At 42.0% G+C, this 20404-nt stretch overlaps 1 protein-coding gene across 4 annotated transcripts; it reads right to left on the minus strand.

Moving 5' to 3' along the window:
- Positions 1–6866: 6866 nt before the first annotated feature.
- Positions 6867–17575, minus strand: LOC120686796 (ubiquitin carboxyl-terminal hydrolase 5-like). Of its 4 annotated transcripts, XM_039969005.1 has the most exons (13): positions 17159–17575; positions 14887–15129; positions 14061–14205; positions 13768–13827; positions 13600–13695; positions 13033–13449; positions 12420–12563; positions 12170–12340; positions 11410–11667; positions 11172–11320; positions 10509–10988; positions 8293–8566; positions 6886–7683 (listed from the first exon to the last, which is right to left on the minus strand). In XM_039969005.1, exons 1-13 carry the CDS (start codon positions 17281–17283, stop codon positions 7501–7503), a joined length of 2745 nt encoding a protein of 914 aa, XP_039824939.1. In that variant the 5' UTR covers positions 17284–17575; the 3' UTR covers positions 6886–7500. The 4 variants fall into 4 exon arrangements, 3 of the variants coding, with proteins under 3 accessions (XP_039824938.1, XP_039824939.1, XP_039824940.1); XM_039969004.1 differs by having other exon boundaries at positions 6867–7683; positions 13600–13827; positions 17159–17542; XM_039969006.1 differs by lacking the exon at positions 17159–17575 and adding an exon at positions 15826–15844 and having other exon boundaries at positions 13600–13827.
- Positions 17576–20404: the final 2829 nt, after the last annotated feature.

The following is a 20404-nucleotide window of genomic DNA, read 5'->3' on the forward strand; positions in this document are numbered from 1 at the left end:
TTTTTGGATATTTTTTATTTGATTTGGCATTATTCAGTGTATAAACCAAACCCTAGATAGATCTTCCACCCGCGGCCACGACAAACCATGATCAGAAGATGAGACCTCGATGAGATCGAATCAACGCACCTAGGAGAGATCCTGATCATGCAATTCTTCACAACCCCAAGATGGATTCGGTGGATAGAAGAGAGGGGAACGCCCTCTCCTTGTTCCGGTGGAGGAAACCTCAACACAAAAACAAAACAATAAAATCCAGTCTCCCTTACATGGCCGTCGGCCCCAGGGTATATGGCTCGCAGACAAACTTACGCGGCCAACCTGACTCGACCAGAACAAATTAACCTGGTGTCTCTAGACGGACCATATCTCTAGTTGATTAAATAAATTAATTAGCTATAAGGAAGCCGTGGTTCACTTTAGGATATAATAAAATAATCCGGCAGCCTTGCTAATCACGTGTCCTCTTCTATATCAAAAAATAATGGTGTCTATAATTAATTAGGCAGCAACTCAGTGATCTCGACACGCACAGTGCCAATATTGATATATCTTCTTGGCTTCCTTTTCTCTTCTATTCGACGCAATACAGAACCTCTGAAAATGATATTGGATGAAATAATTGAATCATTGTTCTCATCCAAAGAGTTGCTGCCTGAATTATTTTGTCCAGCCATGGGCTCATCAATGCCGTATTGATCGCCTCTGCGCAAAATTGATCCAATGTCTTGTATTCATCAAGCATGGTTCTTGCGGCTTTGATAAGAGTTCTATTCTTTCTCTCCACAATACCATTTTGTTGAGGTGTGTATGGTACCGAGAAATCATGTGAAACACCTTCTTCGTCAAGAAACTCTTCTAGTTGGTGTTTCTAAACTCGGAGCCATTGCGGCTTCTAACTTTCTTGATCTTCACATCAAACTCATTTTGGGCCCTTCTTGCAAATTTCTTGAATGTTTATTGTACTTCATTTTTGTCATGCAAAAAGAACACCCAAGTGAAGCAAGAAAAATTATCAACAATAACAAAGCCATACTTGTTACCGCCAATGCTAATGTAGGCCACGGGTCGAAATAAATCCATGTGAAGAAGTTCTATTGGCCTTCTTGTAGTAATGATGGTCTTTGGTCGATGTGGCACCCCAACTTGTTTTCCGGCTTGACATGCATTGCACACTCTATTTTTCTCAAAAGAAACATTAGCTAGCCCGAGGATGTGTTCCCCCTTTAGAAGTTTATCAAGGTTCCTCATCCCAACATGTGATAGACGGCGATGCCATAACCAGCCCATATCTGATTTTGCCAAAAAAAACATGTATCAAGTTGAGCCTTTTCCGAGGAAAGATCCACAAGAAAAGGTTTTCCCTTGCGTACACCCTTGAAGGCCATCGAGTTATCACTTCTTCTAAAGATGATCACATCCTCGTTGGTGAACAAACAATTGTAACCCATGTCACAAATTTGTGAGACGGATAACAAATTGTAAGTTAGAGTTTCAACCAAGAAAACATTGGAAATTGAATGTTCGGTAGAGAGGGCTATTTTACCAAGTCTGAGGATCTTTCCTCGTCTATTGTTGGCGAAGATGATTGCATCATTGGAATCCTCCTTGGATTCGAAGGATGTGAACATCTCCTTTTCTCCAGTCATATGGTTGGTGCATCCACTATCAAGCACCCATTTAGATCCATCGGAGGAGTATCCCTACAAAACAAGTTTAGGCTCTAGTTTTAGGTACCCAAAGAGCTTTGGGTCCTAGAGTGTTAGTAACGAGAACCTTGGGCACCCACACATTCATTTTGATCAATTTGTCCTTTGTGCAGTACCTAACATACTTGGCGACCACCTTACCCTTGTCGTCCGATGTCAACACATAATCGGCACAGAATAAGCTTTGAGATGCATATGGCTTGGCCTTGCTTGTGGATGGAGTGTTGATCTTGTTCACTTTGATTTGATGTGAGCTAGTCTTTTTGTCATTTGGCTTGGGTTGCTTACCATCAACCCTTGCCCAATTGGGCACCATGCCTCCAAGAGTGGCTCCATTTGCACCAACACTAGCCTTCTTGTTGTTCTTGATAAAGGGTATGGGTTCTTGCCGACCTTGGGCATTCTTACATATGTCATTACCTTGTTCAAACCAATACTTCTTCAGGTCTCCACTACCCAAACCCTTTGTATGCTTCTCAAATTCACCAATCATTGGACTTTTGTTGTCTTCATTGACTAACCTTGTGAGTCTAGTTATCTGATTCATCATGATGTGCATCTCCGCAAGATTAGTGGTACAAGATTAAATATTAATATTGCAACACCTATTACAATGCTAGGGATAGAGTTGGAGGATTTGGTTGCATCATGGGAGTCCAATGTGCCTTCCTTAATAGCAGTATACTTTCCTTCAAGATCCTTGTAATCGGCATGTGAACATGATAATTTCTCTTGAAGAGTTTCATTAGTACTCTTAATACTAGCATTCGATTCATTGGCTAAAGAAGTTCCTTAGTCAATTTCACAACCTTTTCTTTCTCCTTAGTAAAAGACTTCTCAAGTTCAAGAAGTTTACCTATTTTTCCATTGAGCAAGTCCTCTTGCATCTTGAAACTCTTCCTTTGTTTGGAAAGAGATTCCTCAAGGCCTACGGTTTTCTCTTGCTCAAGCCTAATTAGTTCTTGTGCCTCAAGAGCCTCATCCCTATCCTCAATCTCTATCATGAGCTTCATTATTTATTTGTTGCCTCTTTGCCTAGTTCCTTCATCATATTTTCATATTCATCATCATCTAGGTTGTCTTCATCATCTAGGGATGAGTTTGGATATACCTTGGCTTCTCTTGCCATGAAACAAGTGTGGATGGAGTCATCTTCATCATCGATGAGGTCCCCAAAGAGTGATAGCTTGATGGCATGGGCTTCCATAGCTAAGGTTTCTACACCTTCATCTTCGGAGGATGATTCTTCACTTGAATCCCACACAATGCCAAGATGAGCTTCACCTGTGACTTCTGTCTTCCCTTTGCTTTGTTCTTTCTTGTCACTTTTGTTCTTGTTCTTTAGGTTTGGGCAATCAGCAATGAAATGACCAACTTGCCCACATACAAAGCATGGGTTGTTTGACTTCCTCTTGATCTTGCCTCTTCTCTTGTCCTTGTTGAAGTAACCATCCTTCTTCATTATTCTCTTGAATCTCTTCATGAAAAGGGCCATGTCCTCATCACTATCACATTCTTCCTTTCTTGAAGAGGTGCTCTCAACAATTTTCTTTTCCTTCTCAATAATGCTTGCCTTGAGAGCTACTCCATTGTTTTTCTATAATTGTTCATGTAGCTTGGACATCTCTTGAGAAAGTTTTGCTTCCTTGATGGTGATTAGATGTTCCTCAACTCTTCCAATGACATCGGCAGGTGTGAATCTCTTGAATCCTCTCTTTTCTCTAATTAATGTGTGTAAGTTGACATCCCTAGCCATGTATGCGGTCAAGATCTTGTCAACAACATCCTTGTTACTCCACTTCTCTCCACCGAGTGATCTTATCTTGTTCACAATCTTGTTCAAGCAGTAGAACATCTCTAATAGTGTTTCATTCTTACGAATGATGAAGCGATTGAGCTGTCCTTCTAATGCATGGATTCTCCCTTCTCATACCTTTCCTGTGCCTTCATGACTAATTTGGAGTGTGTCCCAAATTTCCTTGGTCGAGTCCATCCCATCAGCCTTGTCGAACTCTTCTTGGCTCAAGGAACCAAAAAGTATGGATGTGGCTTGCATGTGTTGGATTTCAAACTCTTGATCTTGTGTGATGGGTTCGTCTTCATTGGGAATGTTTACACCTACACACATAATCTTCCAAAGGGCTGGATTGACCCCACTTAAATGCATGCACATCTTGTGACTCCATGAGGAATACCACGTTCCATCAAAATGAGGAGGCTTCCCTAGATTCACAGATGAGCTTTGGGAAGAAGAGCTAGCCGACTTATCGTCATAGTCAAAATCAGAGTCATCAGATTCCACTTCAACTTCCTCAGTCTCTTTCTCCTTCATTTTGCTGCGACTGTCCTCCTTTCCCTCTTCACCGGCTGTGGCGGGTGGGATATCATCCGGTGATCCTGATCTTGCTTCTCCAAGCGATTAAGCTTCAAATCGGAGATCCAAGTTCTGAAACCAATTGAAAGGTCCTTGATGTCAACTAGAGGGAGGGTGAATAGGTGTTTCTGCAAAATTCTTCAAAAACTCGACGTAGATCAGTCCTGACCGAAAATTTCCGGTTCCTATCGGAAATTTCTGCTCATAAACTAGATCTAAGCCTATCAACTGATTTCGGAAAGAAGTTTTTGTGTACGAAGGGTTACTGGTGGGATGTAGCACCAAGATAGCTAGTTACCTGCAACATAAACTTCACACAAAAGTACATCGAGACAAGAACAAGCTATGAAAACAAGCAAGAACACTAATAACGCCAAGAACAAGAAGACAGAAATTTGTTTCCCAAAGTTCAGTTCCACAAGTGGAACCTACGTCTCCGTTGAGGCACTCAAGGAGACCACTTTCTTCTCGAGCTTGGATGCCTCCCCTTAGCAACCTCAAGGCCTAGCTAAGATCACTTGCTATGAGGTTGGTGAAGTACAAATTTTCCGGGGCACACCACAAGCTTGGGTGCTCTCGGGCGACACCTAGTCGTCTAGGAATCCAAGATTCAAAGAGTAACATGCACGAAGAATCAAGTTAATGAAGACCTCAAGTGCTCAACCAGTGGCTGGAAGTCTCACGAGCTCTCACTCACTTAGGCTCAAAAAAAATTTACAACAAACTTTGCAAGAGATGCTCAAGAGTAAAGCAAATGAAGAAGAATGTGCTCAAGACAGAGTTTCTGACTTAGGGTTTACAAGAAAGAAAGTAGCTGTCGTGAAAGATTAAGTAAAGGGGTATACATAGTGTCGGGAGTCAAATGTGACCGTTGCTCAGCTTCTATCAGAAATTTCCGGTAGAATACTGGATATTTCCGTAGCGTGGACTGGAAATCTTCGGTGGAAAACACCTCCGGCTGAAAGATCGGAAATCTCCAGTACCCTACAGGAAATTTCTGTCGCTCGAGCCAGAAATGTCCACTAGATATCGGAAATTTCCGACAGGGAGCAGACATCTTAGGAATTTTTGCTCAGGTGTTCGTGTAGGCTCATGTGCATCTCTCACTTGATTTAAGCACTGAGGTATCTTTAACAAACGATCCCGCGTCCCCCTTGACAGTACGGCATGTCCTAGAACTCAAGAAATAGAAAATGCATAATTTAAATCTATGAGTCTTCATGTCGTCTTTCTTTTACTTTTTGAGGGGCTTCATCCATCTAAGACTTTTTCATGTAACCTTTTTTTAATCTAAAAGTATTCTCATTTATAGGCATTAGTCCCTTAATATCATTGTCATTAATCACCAAAACTCATACGGGCCTAGATGTTCTTTCACACTTGCGCAGTTGCTCACAGACTAGAGATGAGGGATCACAATTTTTTGAAACGAATCAGAAAGGAAAGCTGTCGATTATGTTAAAAAGAAGAATAAGCTCAGACTAGACAAACAACAATAAAAACACCGAGCAATTGGATTGGGACATTAACTCGTGTTGTAGCACGCCAACGCAACTCAATCACACAACAACAACTGCTCTCAACAAGAAAAAATGACGACCAGTTGAATTGGGACATTAACGCGACCGCATCACTCCACCCGACACTCACACCGAAACTCGGCGCCCACCGAAACTCACACCCACATAAAGTCACCGCCAAACCGACCTGTCGTGACCCACGTCAATGGTGACCCACGTCAATGGGGACACTGGAGAAAAACATACCGCACCGCACCAAGAAGGCTCCGCCATGCAGGACCCATCAACGAAGTGCCATTGCAACACCACGCTCCACCTGATAGGGTGAAAACATCAGATTCGGACCTCTCGCAGGCTGCCTCACAGCCACCGCCATGGAAACACAAACATGCCGAGGCCTCACCACTCTGGCTTGACTCAACCTCGCTCTACACAAACATGCTGAGGCCTCACCGGAGCGGCTTGACAACCTTGCTCTGATCGCTTCAAAGAAACACCGCACGCGGGGGCCTCACCACGAAGTCATCATCAGCATGGAGGACAGTGGTGCCCCGCTTCCTAAAGCCTCCATCGAATAGCCAGGCCACCGCCAAAGGTCGACATCACCTCGTTGCTCGACTTGCGCATAAGGCACATCACCTCATTGCTCGACTTGCGCATAAGGCTCCTACCGCCATGCCAGCAAGCTAAGGTAGTCGCTTGCACCGTCTTCCGACACGTACTGCACCGGTATAGCCCAGTGGAGCCGCAGTCCGATGCAAACCAAGTCACCTCACGCTGCCAACGCCGCAAGCACCATCTTCTAAAGCTGTCCCACCCTGCACTAACAAAAAAACTTGACCTACCGGGGGTTAGACCGCCCCTACAGCATTGTATTAAGGAGGCCTTCTCACAGGACAAAAAAATCCCATAGAGGCCCATTGCTTTGTGAATTAGGCCGGTCCATCACTGTGCTTTGAAAATGGAGGCAAGCGAGGGAATTTTTTTGGTGCCAGCCGGGGGTCGAACCCCCGAGCTAGTGCTGCCCGCCAAGGCCTTACACCAGCCGGGCTAAGCCCGCTAGGCCCACCCTGCACTAACAGTACCAAGCAACGCAGCTGCCACGATCCGCTGCCAGCAGCCACAGCAAAGTGCGACAACCCTTTGCCGCCACCAGAGTTACGAAAGCCACCACGCTAGCTTGGCACAATAATCTTGAAGGTTTTATTTGTTTGAGCCAAATAATGCAATCCTCGGACATAAACAAATCGCTCACTATCAAACTTCTTCCAACAAACATTTCTTATCTCCACCAAACATAGGAAATTCCTGCCATCGATGTAAGCAATTTAATACATTTTACAATCTCGGAACTGCTGCCAGTACAATACAAGTACAACAAAAGTTACAACTTTTGCTGTAACAGAACTTCGTAATGCAAGTCTAATGCACTGAGTGTCAAGCGCATTCACCGACGCTTGGTATAACTGGGTGCAAGTGTAATTGGCCGCCACAAGCAACAACCAACACCTGCGCACCCATCTCTAACAACAGTCTGTGTACAGGCTAACTAAATCTAAAAATGGTACGGAATCAAGAAAATCAAATTAAACAAAAAGTGTTCCTAAATTGTTTCTTGCTTCATCTTGTTTCTCTTCTAGACGAAAACAGATAACCAAAATGACGCCAAGCTCTACCTTCCAGTTGAAGCTACCCAGTGTATCCACTCTTCAATGGGCACTGCAGTAGAAATAAGCTTTAATCTTTCATGACTTTCACCTGGATAATGTTATCACATTGAATGCACCTGACGAGCCTTTTTCCCTGCCACAGTAGAGGCATGCCCTCTTTGCAGTTCAAAAAAAAAGAGGTGCCATTCCCAAAATCTCCTCGCATCGAATCTGCACAATGGATGAGTCTATCTATGGCTAGATCTGTGGCTTCTCTTTGCATATAACTGAGATCCATTACTAGTTGCTCCATCTTGTTCTCTAACTCTCCTGTAGAACAGCACATAAGCTGCAGCAGTCTTCACCTCGTCTTCATCAATGGCAGCAACATGGCTATCATCAAAGTTGTACCATCGATTCTCATCCACAAGCTGCATAGAGATAAGTTCCCATCAGCATTCTATGCTACATAGAGAACCATCAATGAGGATTCCAGAGCACAAACTGGTAGTGGACAAATTAGAAACTTCTCAACTGACAATTCACAAATCAAACAAGAATATCGCACTGACATTAACTGTCTCATGAGCCATCTTATGCTCTGTTTGGCAGAAGCTCTGCCAAACAATTTTTCTGAGAAAAATGATTCTATGCTGATTCTGTTGAGTGATTCTCTGAAGTGAACTAAGGAGCTAGGAGCTGAAAAAAGCGCTTCTCTTGATTCACTTCTCACACTGGATCTGTTTTTCATGTTAATCTTATAGAATCATAGAAAATCACTTCTAGTGAATCACTTCTCTCGGAGAATTAGCTCCCATAGAGAATCAGAATCAGTTGGAGCTCTACCAAATTGGACCTTATACTCAACATGAGCTAACAGATTGCATTGACCATTGCAATCGCCATGATACAACAAACTTCAGCTCAAATTATAGAAAAGCCATTAAGAACATGCACAAACAGCAGAACCGGATGCACAAGCCATAGGCAGACATATGATGTTGGAATCACTATCAATAACTTGCAATTTAGAAATGTACCTTTATGTGCGCAGTATAATGTCCGCTCGCCATGCTGCCATAATGATTGCTCACAGCATACAATTCATACATCTGACGCTCTGAACTCTTCTTGTTGGCAATATAATTTGTCAAATCCAAGTCATGTAAGGGAAAATTGACAAAAGTTTCCAACTTTTGTTTTGTTGACCTACTAAATGAAAATCTCTTGAGATGTATGACTAGCACTTCCGGAAGTCTCCATAAATCCAGTTTTTTGCTAGCTTGCCTTTGCTCCTTGCACCTTGGACAATACCTAACAAAATAACATACCTTTTATCACTATACAATGTAAACATGGAAGTGATTAGACATAAGGCAGGAACATTTTTCAAGTGCATGTCCAAAAACTATAATTTCTACTAAAATCCAAGAAAAGGAACTATTTGTTCCAAAACAGGCTTCTAGTTGGTAGCGATAGGCTGAGAAAGTGAATTATGCTTCGAAATCAATGCATAAACAACAAAACCTATCAGTATTACACTAACCTATCAGTATTACCCTAAAGATCAAACAATAGTAATTAAGCTCCCTAGTTTCATAAATTTGATCACTGAGCATAATCATATGAAAGTGTGTTCCATTGATGACAACATATACAGTTAATAATGTTCGCACTTTCGCATAGTGCATTGCAGCAGGCAAATCCGCTTACATCACTACTACAAGATAAGATTTAAGAGTTTGCCCTTTGGCCATGTGCTTACTGAAACAAGAGACAATGGTTAATGTGGTGATCAGTGATCACTCATAACTGCTTTGAGAATGAAATAATCATGAGCAAAATAGAGAGTAGTTGAACAAGCATGCCCATGTTTTGGAACGAAACTGAGAATCTAATATAAAATGCAACAGAGAAGAAGGAATTCTGTTCAGTAGCTCCAGCAAAACCCACCAACAAATACATTTTCACAGGCCTCAACTGTTTAGTTGCTCACAGGATCCACATAGTTTTGCAAATAGACAGAACACTGAACTCCTACATGTTTTGAAATTTCACTGTGTATAGCACACAGCATAGTAAGCCATCCCATTCCAATACCAAATCCTGCATTGGTTTATGCTGGTATAACACAAGTGCAAGTGCAAACAATGAAGTAATGACCTATGTTGTCCGAGCATGCGTCAAGTACATGGTTTTTAAGGCAGAAAGGCGAGGTGCGGCGACCCACCCCCTTCCGGACGCCTAGGCGAGTAAGGCGCGTGGCGAGGCGACGCCATACACATGCCCTCATCTAGAATAGAAGCAACACAAACATGCACAAAAGCCAAGCAAAAGGCAGCTAGGCGGCAGCAGCAGCACACGGCCACACGCACATGCATCAGGCACAAATGGACACACCACAAAAGCCAAGAAAAAGACGGACCTACAGCAGAGCAGAGCACCAGCTACAAGCATAAGCAGATGCACATGCACTAGCCGCTGGCAGCCTTGCAAAAGCTAACTGAGCAGAGGAAGAGAAGAGGAGGAGGTACCAGTGTGGCTGTGTCCCTGTGATGCAGGCATGCAGCTCCAGGAAGGAGTGCCGCCAGGGAGGCAGAGGAGGGCACGTCGGAGGAGAACCAGAAGCTCCTGGGTGCAGCAGGGAGGGAGCCCGCCCGGATTTGTTGGAGAAGAGGAAGAAGATGCAGAATTGCAGATCGATTGAAGGAGAAGGGGGCAAGGGGCTGGATCCACGGGATTGGAGAGTGGGCATGGCTGGATTGGAGCAGAGCATCGCCGCCGAGGATTCCAGGTGCTGGCGGCCTGCACCGGTGGACCTTCTCTCTTCCCCTATCTCTTTCCCTCTCTCCTTCCCTCTCTCGTTCTGAATCTGAATCAGGCCACGGGAAGTGTAGGCGGCTGGGCAAGCGGTTTCCCGCCTCATTTTCCCGCGCGCGAGTCTCTCTCGTGCGCGCCCTCGCTCGTTCCCCCTGCGTGCTCTGGCCAAATCGCGCCGCGCGGCGCCCGCCTTGCTGAGAATCGACGCCTTACCCGCCTAGGCGGCGACTACAGACACCATATGCAGAGGATTCATGGCGCCCTGGACGCCACAATTTTTTTCCCGCCTGGACGACTAGGCGACACCTAGGCGACGACTTAAAAACCATGGTCAAGTATTAATTTACCAGCCAAAAAAGGATATTATGCACCCATGAAGGGATTGCCAAATTTTATGTATCAAATGTATCAAAGAACGTGGAAATTGAAAACTAACCACATGTCTTCAGGTACAAGAGGTTCTTCTCTCAAGAAAGCATCCAAGCATGCATAGAGTGAGAGAGCTTCACCACGGGTTCTCTTGGCAGGAGGAGCATACATAAACACCTCTGGAAGGTATTCTAAATGATCAGTGTTAATCTTTTTCATATCTTCCTTGGACCAATTGATAAAAAATACTGTTGCAAGTGAAGATTGTGGGACCCTGATAGAATCATTCGATTTTCCAATGACTGTGTTGCTATCATCAATCAATTGTAGCTGCAATTTGCTGCTGTCAGTATTATAACTATGCAAGGAGAGAGAATTTTGGGCAGCCAACTGTGGTGAGTCCTGATTTCTTAGCATGGGCACAAGCATTTTATGAACCAACTCATGGATATCAAAACCTGTTACAGTTTCATTGCGAGGTATTTGTGCAAGAAGAGGAACACCATAGGGTTTCCAAGATGCCAATCTGTTATTGTTTGCATGGTCCCTACAAATAGCAAAGAATAATATTATCAGAATGAATTCGCAACAAGTATTTATGCTAATCATGTAAGCAGCATATTGCCATGGCATATGTCAGGTTCACTTCAATAAAAACCAAGCAAGCCACTACAGCTGTAATTCTAGCAAGAAGATAAATGTACATAAGTTTCTTTTTCATTTTGCTTACAAGTCTTCACGGCGATGCACAAACTGAATATAATTGGCCCTCTTTTCCAGTTTTGGGAGCCTATATACTGCCAGTCGGTCATCATCGCTTATTGCAGACAGTTGAAGCACTGGATCATCAAGAAAACGGTAGATCTTATGATTCCGTATCTGTAGATAAATTCAAGGAAATTTATAAGTACAGATGATCAATAAACCTGCCAACCTGTACATTAGGTCAAGTAAGCATAATGACGAACCTCGGCAATTAGAAGTTTCTCCACATTTTTAAGTGAGCATGCATTGCCAAGGGCTTGTAATAGATCCCTGCACCTACCTTGCTTCGGTACATTTACAGTGAATTGTGTTGGTGGAACACTTCCATCACAAGTAAAAACCACGGCAGTCATGCTCCGGGTTGATGCAAATTGTAAGGGCAAGGAAAGATACATGAACGGGTCAAAAGTCACTGAAACCTTTCCACAGACTGGGCAGACCAAAGTTGACTTGTATTGGCCCTGGAAAATGATTATAGAAGGAAGTGTCTTAGCAATAATCAGGCAGAGAACCTAATTAGGAGGAACTAAATCCTGAGATAAAAACATGTCAATTCGCATGCAACATGCAGATGTGTGCACCTTGTGAGTTGTGACAGGTATGCAGCTCAAATGAATTGCAGTGCCCAAAAGGGAAGATACACAAGTATCTATACATATATCCAAGAAACATCCTACACTCAAGAGTAAATACACAGATAGCAATATAAGTCTAACGCAGCTAATCCTTCTGCATATGCATAACATGTATCCCTGGCTCCATGTGTCCAAGACAGCACATCTAATCAATGTGAAGACCTGAAACTGAAAATGTGCTTGCATACTCGTGCACACACACGAACTACAAAGTCATCAAAGGACCACTTTGTTCCAAAACCACCAAGAGGAACATGATGGTCTGAATTGCAATTGGCTATTAGAATTTATCAGGTACCAATGTGTCACACCAATATGTAGAACTAACCTGGCAAACATCAACAATGATTGAATTGTTTCTAGCAATATGATTTGCCCAATATTCATCTGCAACTTCCTCATCTGATCGTCCATCAGCATCTCCAGAATTTATGTAAGGTCTATGTTTCACACGATTCAAGTCCTCATGGAGTCCATCCAAGAGGAATGCCAAAAGCTCCTGCAGTATTTTGTCAAGGTACAGATGCAGGAAAGAAAAAATAATAAGATGGAACACCAATCTAAAGAGACAACCAAACCTGTGAATCATGCTGGTTGTATCCACTGAACTGAGATGCAAACCGAGAAAGCTTCATTTTGAATGGTCTAGGAGAAACTGGGCCACGTCCTCCAGGAGCCCAGAGTTTTCTCAGTAGCTCACCAAAAGCTAATGCAAGTTCACCCTACATGACTACCATCAGAACTCAGTAAAATCAACACATGAAGCTAGTGAAACTGAAACCAGAAAAAGCAACTATGTAGTAGCCAGATTTTTTTTGCAGGATTAAAATAAACTGTAGCTGTAGGAAATGTCCATCCCAAATGCTCATTTACAATAATCCTATGCGAGTACATAATAGCAAATACATATGTTACTTGGTATGTCAAGGTAAACAAACATAAGATGACATACCAAGAGAAAACTGACAAACCAGTTTTAGAATGGCAAAAATTATAAATCTGGAAGAAATGTGATGAAGGAGCAATACAACTACCACACTCAAGGAAAGATATTGTACATGTAGAAAAGTTTAACATATCAAAAGAAGCTATGCCAAATGCATATAATAACGATCGCATTTTCTCCACAAAAAATGAATTCATGTTCATGCATCAAGGCCTCCAGGTCATGTGAGTGCAAAGAGTACTTACCACATTACCCAGTGGATTTTGCCGGTTTATTTCCCGGTGGTAATCTTCACAAAAGTATCTAGTAAACTGTGGCGTGTGCACGAGACACTGTATGGCACTATTCATATAGCATGTATTTCCAAGATTAAGTAGCCCTGTAAGACCTAAAGGTGACCCCCTTGTGATCATGCCACTAGAACCATTCACATTATCGAGGTCACCGTTGGGAGATCGTAGGTAGAGGTTTGGCATCAGATTAGAGTTATAGCTTCTAGAAGCATAGTTGTTAGCTGCAAAATTCTCATTTGGCAATCCTGATCTTGGAGCATCAGCCATCAAAGAAGTTGACCCTCGCTCAAAGAAATCATTTCCTTTAACCAAACTCATGCATCCACCATCTGCACCACCATTGGCATCAGTAGTAACCTCAACTAGAATCTGTGATAACAATATAGAAGTATATAGTCAGTAAGTCGGGTCAATTACTATAGAACACCTAGGAACTAGCAAAGTATTTGTTCTAAAAATATAGTTTGGGATTGGGTGCGGGGGTACTGCTTGTCAGTTATTATAGAAGTTTTGACTCACATCTTGATCCATCTGAATGTTGGCATCATCAAGGGTTTTCTCCAAGTTGTCCATCAATGTATGCTTTGTTCGTCCATAATAGTCCCAAATGCATACCTGACAATGATCGCCACAATAACTTTGAAAAAATTCCTTGCAGCCCAAAGAAATATAAACATCAACAGCTACCTCATCTGGTATCAAGTCAAAAGCCTCACAAGCCTTTTTATGGAGTTGACCAACTGTATCCTGCAAAAGGTTCGTAGGTTTTTTTCGTAAATTGTAAACTTTTCAGTTCTTTCATACATAACATCTAGCAAACATCTTCAGAAGCTATTGGTGACATTGAAAAACTTCGACAGTAGGTTATGCTTACAAAGTGGCACCATATTTTATGTAATTCTGTACAGTCTGATCTATGGAAATACAAATTAAAAGAAAGGACAATGTGCTCAACAGTAGCCAAAGAGATTCAAGCTTACCTTCTTGCTTATCCTTATAAAGGTTTGTTCTCCTCTTGACATTAGAAGTAACTGCAGACGTAGAGGATAAACTTCTATGGCCAAATCAGTTTGAGAAAAGCCAGTATTGATTGCTTTTCTTGGTAACATTGGCCCTCCACCATACCTGTTAACGCATTTTGAGAGTAATGAGAAAACGAATCCAAACATCAAATAAAAAGCGGCATAGTTTGTTTCTTTTTTAAAGAAAAGATATCACAGCTTCTCACATAGTGAACACAAACGAATGTATCAGAAAAAGCTCCCAACTTCTTATCTTGAATTGGTAGTATAATAGCATCAACCTTCTTTCACAGACGTCGATGAAAAACATCTAGAGACAATCAGCACAATTTTCTGTGCCTCATTTCACCTTACAATCAAAGGGTTACTCATTTTTTTTGTTCTCTTTCTACATATAATTATTTGAAGAAGCGATATATTTGATAATTAACAACAACAATTGTAAAGACTGATAGTTAATGACTTCTACACATTGTTAGAAAATTAACTATTTTTTATGTTCATTCAGTATGTTCAGGGAAGTGAATATATCAGTGTATAGTAATACATGTACATAGACAAGAATCACCTTGAGAGACAGTAATCAATATTCCATAAAAATAATAATGAATCATGAAAAGGTAGACATATCCGTATGAATAGAATGATGCTATGCAGAAACTACCAACAACAAGAAGCTGCTACACAATTAGGCACAGAGGTATTTTAGAAGTGACAGATCTGGAGGGGATTAATATTTGTGAATAATATTCCACAGTATAGAGTTCAAACAAATGTGACGTACCAACCATGCAACTTTTCCCATACTTGCTGAGGAAGCAGTATGTAATCACGACCCTCAACTAAGGTATCATGTATCTCAATCTCCATATTGGAGACTTCAAGTGCCGCGTCATCAATTAGATCAGTATTGTCAATAGCTCCTGGCCTTCTAGGAGTTTTTGAACCAAACTCGTGATGATGTGAACCATTACTTGTTACACTAGTCAAATCTTGAATGACATAATCAATCCAACTTTGCCACCACCTGTTAAGCAAACAAAGAATCTCGCATTTTTAATCCGAACTGAGAGTAAACAAAAGAGGCAACTGACAGGTAAACTAATATATTAAATGAGGTGAAAAGGGGAATAAAATAATATGGATCTGCATTTCTGAATAACCCTTCTAAAACAGATATTTTCATGCTCACCACTGTATGGCCAGTTGTAAACGTGCAAATCAAGAGAAGGGGAAAAATAGCATTCCAGAACAAGATTAAAGAAGTAGGTTGCTTTGATACATCTTGGATCTCATAATATGTGTCCTACTAGAGTGCACCTTGCCAAAACATAGGCTCTGTTTGGATCACCTAGGACTAAATTTTAGTCCAGACTAAACTTTAGGTGACTAAATATTAGGTAAACTTTAGTCCATGCCTACTTGGATCCATGGACTAAACTTTAGGTGGGACACATATAGAAACATCCTTTTTACCCTAGGATTATAAAGTTGTTGTGCCTACATGCGCATAGTGAGGGGTAGTTTGGTCTTTTCGAAGTTTGCAGATTGGTTTACTCCAAATTAGGTGGGTTTTGAGGACTAATGGAGTAAACTTTAGTTGGGGTGGAACTAAACTTTAGCCTATTTTAGTCCACCTGTTTGGATCACGGATCCAAATGGGGCCATACTCTAAAATATTCTAGTCACAACATGACAGGAAAGGCCAAAAGGCAGATCATACTTGTGAGTTGAGGCAATACTCTCATAACACTATCAGAAGAGATCTGCTCAGGCCATTATGTTTGCCACAATAGCACCATATGTGCTCCATCTCCAACTATGTCTAGCATCGGACCATTAGAACCCTCTAGCATCGGACCATTAGAACCCTCCCTCTCGCCAACCCCTCCAGTGGATTTGGTAGAGGTGAGGGCATCTGGCGGCTGCGGTTGTCATCTTGTCCCACGACTCGCCTTCCTCCCTGTAGCCACTTGCTCTTCCGCCTGCTCACCTTGCTGGATCCCACTGCCAAAATCAAACCAGCTCCGTCAAGCGAGAAGCAGGTGGCGCATCCACAGGCAAGCTCCCACAGCCCATCCCAAATGCCGAGCTTTCCCCGATGTATTTCCGTTTCCCTGCCACGGCAACACCCAAGGCTGAGCCATGGTGCACACTCCCACAAGCACCTTTTGCCTTTCTCCTTGCCTCTCTACAGCCCCCTCTGCCTGCCAGATAGGATACATATCGCGGAAGAAGAAAGTGCTAACAGAAGAGTATATGAAGGTGAAGACAGAAAGAAATCCATTGATATTTTTGCAACCGAGAAAACAGATGGTATGGTACTACAGCAAGAATATTTGGATTGTGTTATGAGTGCAATTTTCTCTTGTGAGTTTAATCCACAGCCTACATACTTCCATGGCCCATGGATATGTGCATCCATACCCCAAAAAAATTGAACTTCAACATAATCTCGGCAAATTGCTTTGTGGAGTCCTAAAATGCTCAACAGGGCTCAGAGATCAAAAACAGAACGCTGCAAGGACTCCAAATAAGAATCACAGCCTAATAGGTCTCAAACGTAGACGGGAAAAATGAATGGTTAAATTATGGTCATGTCTGACACAAAAGTATTAGAACTTCCCCAGAGGCAAACAATCTCTTGCCCTGCACCATTGCTGCCCATTTCTCTTCGCAAACCAGAGGTGCGCCACCGGCGCAAGAGGCACGCAGCAAACTGGTGGGTCTAGCGCAGAACGACTACAACTCCTGGAAGTAGGAAAAAGCTCCAAGATTCAAATCTTTCATTAGAGAGGAACACCTAAACCGCCGCGCCGCCAAATCCACCTCCATGCGAATACAGCGGCGCCGCGACACCTCGCCGGCGGCCATGCGCATTCCGTCCGTCCAGGAACACAAGCAAGAAGGGCAAAAAAAAACATCTGGAAAAAAAATGATTTTGAGCCCCGTAAGACCCTCCCAGGCGAGGCAGCGAGAACGGCAGCGCAACCCGGGATTAGATCGACACGATTGGGGGAGGAAGAGGCAAGAAGAGCGGGCAGGCACAGCCGGACCTGGTGGTGATGAGGAAGAAGGTGTCGCCCTCCTTGGCTTGGGCCTCGGCTGCGACGGTGATGTCCCGTATGAGCCCCATCTCCACCTCTGCGGGTAGCGCCGGCGCCGAGACCACCATATCCATCCCCGCCGCCGCCGGCGAGGAGGAGCTCGCGAGCTAGGGTTTGGGCCCTCCCGTCTTCTCCCCTTCCCACAGGACCTCACGCCCTCTCTGCGGAAGCAGCTGGAGCAGGGGGTGGTGAAGCGGATGGATGAGGCAGCGAAGTGGTGGCGACCGCGATGAGGTGAGCGGAGCGGGAGGGGCGGATCTGTGAATGCTCTTGTTCTTCCGGGCTGGGAGGGAGGAGAGGAGGCTGTCTGGTTTCTGTTCAGCGTTCAGGCCCGGGGCCTTGTTTTTCATGTTTCCTTCTCTATACATCATGATGGATGGAGATTTTGCCATTTGGAACGGCGGCTAACCCGGTGTGATTTCAAAAAAAGTTTACAAGTGGCTATGCAGTCATATACATTATCCACATCTTATAATTTAACTAATATTTTCTCAGTTTCAAATTATAGATTATTTTAACTTTTTAAGTATTTAGATGTATAATAAAAAATATCTAGATGTATAACAAAAATAAAGTATCTAGAAATATCAAAATGATGTATAATTTGGAACAGATGAAGTATTTTATTTACCATATGAGTTATGCTTATTTTATACTAATAAATACAATGATACTGCGCCTTTAACCAGACGGGTTGTGTGAACGTGAAAAGGTAATGCAATACCCTCACATCACAAAACTTGATGTATTTAGCTTTCGATGTCAAAGTATGATAACCTCATCTTTTACATCGTCTCTAGAGATAAGTGCATTCATATGGTGACCAAGGGCGTCCCAGCTAAACTGGGGGCTCCGTGCGAAATATTAAGATGGGCCCTAGTGGTCTAGTAAAAATAAACAATAGTAACACGTAACAATATAACATATATGATATACATATATATAAATATATAATTTAATACTTACAAATGAGATATTTCAAGAATTATTGTACATGTTCTTCACTCAAAAAACTTTAGTCTTTGGGCATTTTTGAAATTAAGCTTTAATGGTGCGCACATAATCAATCTTCTCCAGCATATCGCTCTCACGTGCTATCATAGCTAAATTGTTATTGTAAAATGTAAGTAGGATTTTAATAGATTGAGTTTTGAAAAGCTTCATTCCGATGATGCAAGAGTCACATGAATATATAGTCAGCATACCTCTATATGCAATAGTTGCGTTTGGAAAGCAATAATTTCAACTGGGCCCATATTAATAGACTTTAATAGCTTGAATTTTGAAAAGCTTCGTTCCGATGATGAAAGAATCACAGGAATAGTCAGCATAACTCTATAGCAATGTTGTATTTGGAAAGTAATCATGTTGCTTCAAAAAGTTTCAGAATTTTAATTGGGCCCATATTAATATCTTTAGGATTGAAATCTCGAAGGAAACCTCAACTCCACGTACAGTCCACTAGCAGCAGTATCAGAATTTTCATCTCTTGTAAGGGCTGCCTCAAAGATGATTTCAAGCTCTTAGTATCCATGGCTTCAATGCTTCAAAAGTAAATTTGGGAAAACGATGTGTAACTTTCGGGTGTAATTTGGGCCTCGTTTTGCTACAGATTGAGCTGCAAATTAACAAAATTGAAGCTTTCTATATTACTATACATAAGATATACTTCATATTTGAGGGCCTTTCAAATTTGGGGGCATGTGCGGTCGCACGGACCGCACGGGCCTAGGGACGCCCCTGATGACGACCGCCTATTCTTATGCAATTCAACTATGTAGTCAACTTTATTATAGTATTTAAGTTAGACCTATATTTTGCATTTTTATGGTTAGTATGCGGGCATGAATGGTGATTGTTCACTTGACAAAATATTTTTGTTGCCTAGTCAGTTTATTTTCATTTTTGAGCCTACATATATGATGTCATATGCAATTTGTATTGAAGTCCATAATTAATTTGTAATGCTAAGAAAAATTTGAGCGATTTTGCACCTAAGAGCTAGAGATGCAACGAGTGAATAGCCGTGGAGACTATATATCGCTCAGGCTACAAATTCGAAATCCATCGCATCAAAAGAATTATTTAGGTGGCTTGGCTCTAATTAAGTCCACGATCCGATTCGGCTCAAAATCCTTTCTCTTTCTTGTGCACATGGAACATCTCACATTAATTGTTTTCTTGCATGCATGCACCCAAAGATGCAAGAAGTGATAGCAAGAAACACCATTATTCATGACCGTAGCACTCATAGGCAACTTCAATCAGACTTGGTTGAACATATATGGCAGAAGTTTGGGAATATAATATAATTAGTTGCTTGTGCATTTAAACTCTAAGTAATTCATGTTTTTCTTTTTCTAAAGCTTCTTATTTGGATACTGATATGCCATCTTTTTTTCTATTTGCAGATTGGATCCTTACATTTTGGTTCAGCTGTGCTAGCTTGATGAACCACAATTATTCAGGTATAGCTCTTTTCAATCACCTTACAGTTTCCACTACCATACTCTTGCATTTGCATGGCCCAGCCCTGTGTAAAGCTTCTACCTTATTTTCATATTAACAGCCCTTATTTTCTAACTGCAGGTTGGGTCCTTCAATTTTGGTGGTGTTCTACAGCTGGATGAACTACTACTGTCTACTTTTGATGTGAAGATGCCACCTAAATTATTCTATCATTTCTGCTATCTATTATCTATTAGCTTAAGTCATAAAACTGTCATGAGTACTAGTACCTATATATCTCTTTTGTTGGTGTGAGAATGCTATCTAATGATGCCAACGTCCTTTTTATTGTAATGAGATTAATGGATGCTATATCAGACCAGTCGCTATCTAATCTAAAAAAAAGACATGTCGCTATCACTATGGATGAATCTCCTTCCATTTACTTGTTTTCAATCATGTGTTCTTTAATCGAATTGCATGATCTTTGGATGCATAGATGCATGGCACAATTGATCCTTCTCCTTTTACATGACGTGCAAAGAGTCATTAAATTTTCTTATCTATGGAAACTACCAAATATACTGTGCATTGGAAAGGTAGTGTCCATGAGTGGTGTCTTAACTCTCTCTCTCCTCTCAAGACACCACCCATAGAAACTATGGGTTGGGGCTGGCCTTACTTGATGCATGCATGTGCGTATGTAGCCATACAAATCATCTTGGAACTTGAAGCGTTGATGGTGGT

This window comes from Panicum virgatum, chromosome 8N, assembly GCF_016808335.1.
Source record: "Panicum virgatum strain AP13 chromosome 8N, P.virgatum_v5, whole genome shotgun sequence".
In the NCBI taxonomy this organism is placed as follows: Eukaryota; Viridiplantae; Streptophyta; class Magnoliopsida; order Poales; family Poaceae; genus Panicum; species Panicum virgatum.

Bases quoted from the DNA above. Each gene is read 5' to 3' on its own strand.
- LOC120686796 (XM_039969004.1), bottom strand. From the start codon at position 17,283: ATGGATATGGTGGTCTCGGCGCCGGCGCTACCCGCAGAGGTGGAGATG. The intron at 11,668-12,169 runs GTTAGTTCTACA...ATCATTTTCCAG, and splicing joins TCATTGTTGATGTTTGCCAG to GGCCAATACAAGTCAACTTT. The intron at 10,989-11,171 runs GTAAGCAAAATG...TGCTATTTGTAG, and splicing joins GTGCATCGCCGTGAAGACTT to GGACCATGCAAACAATAACA.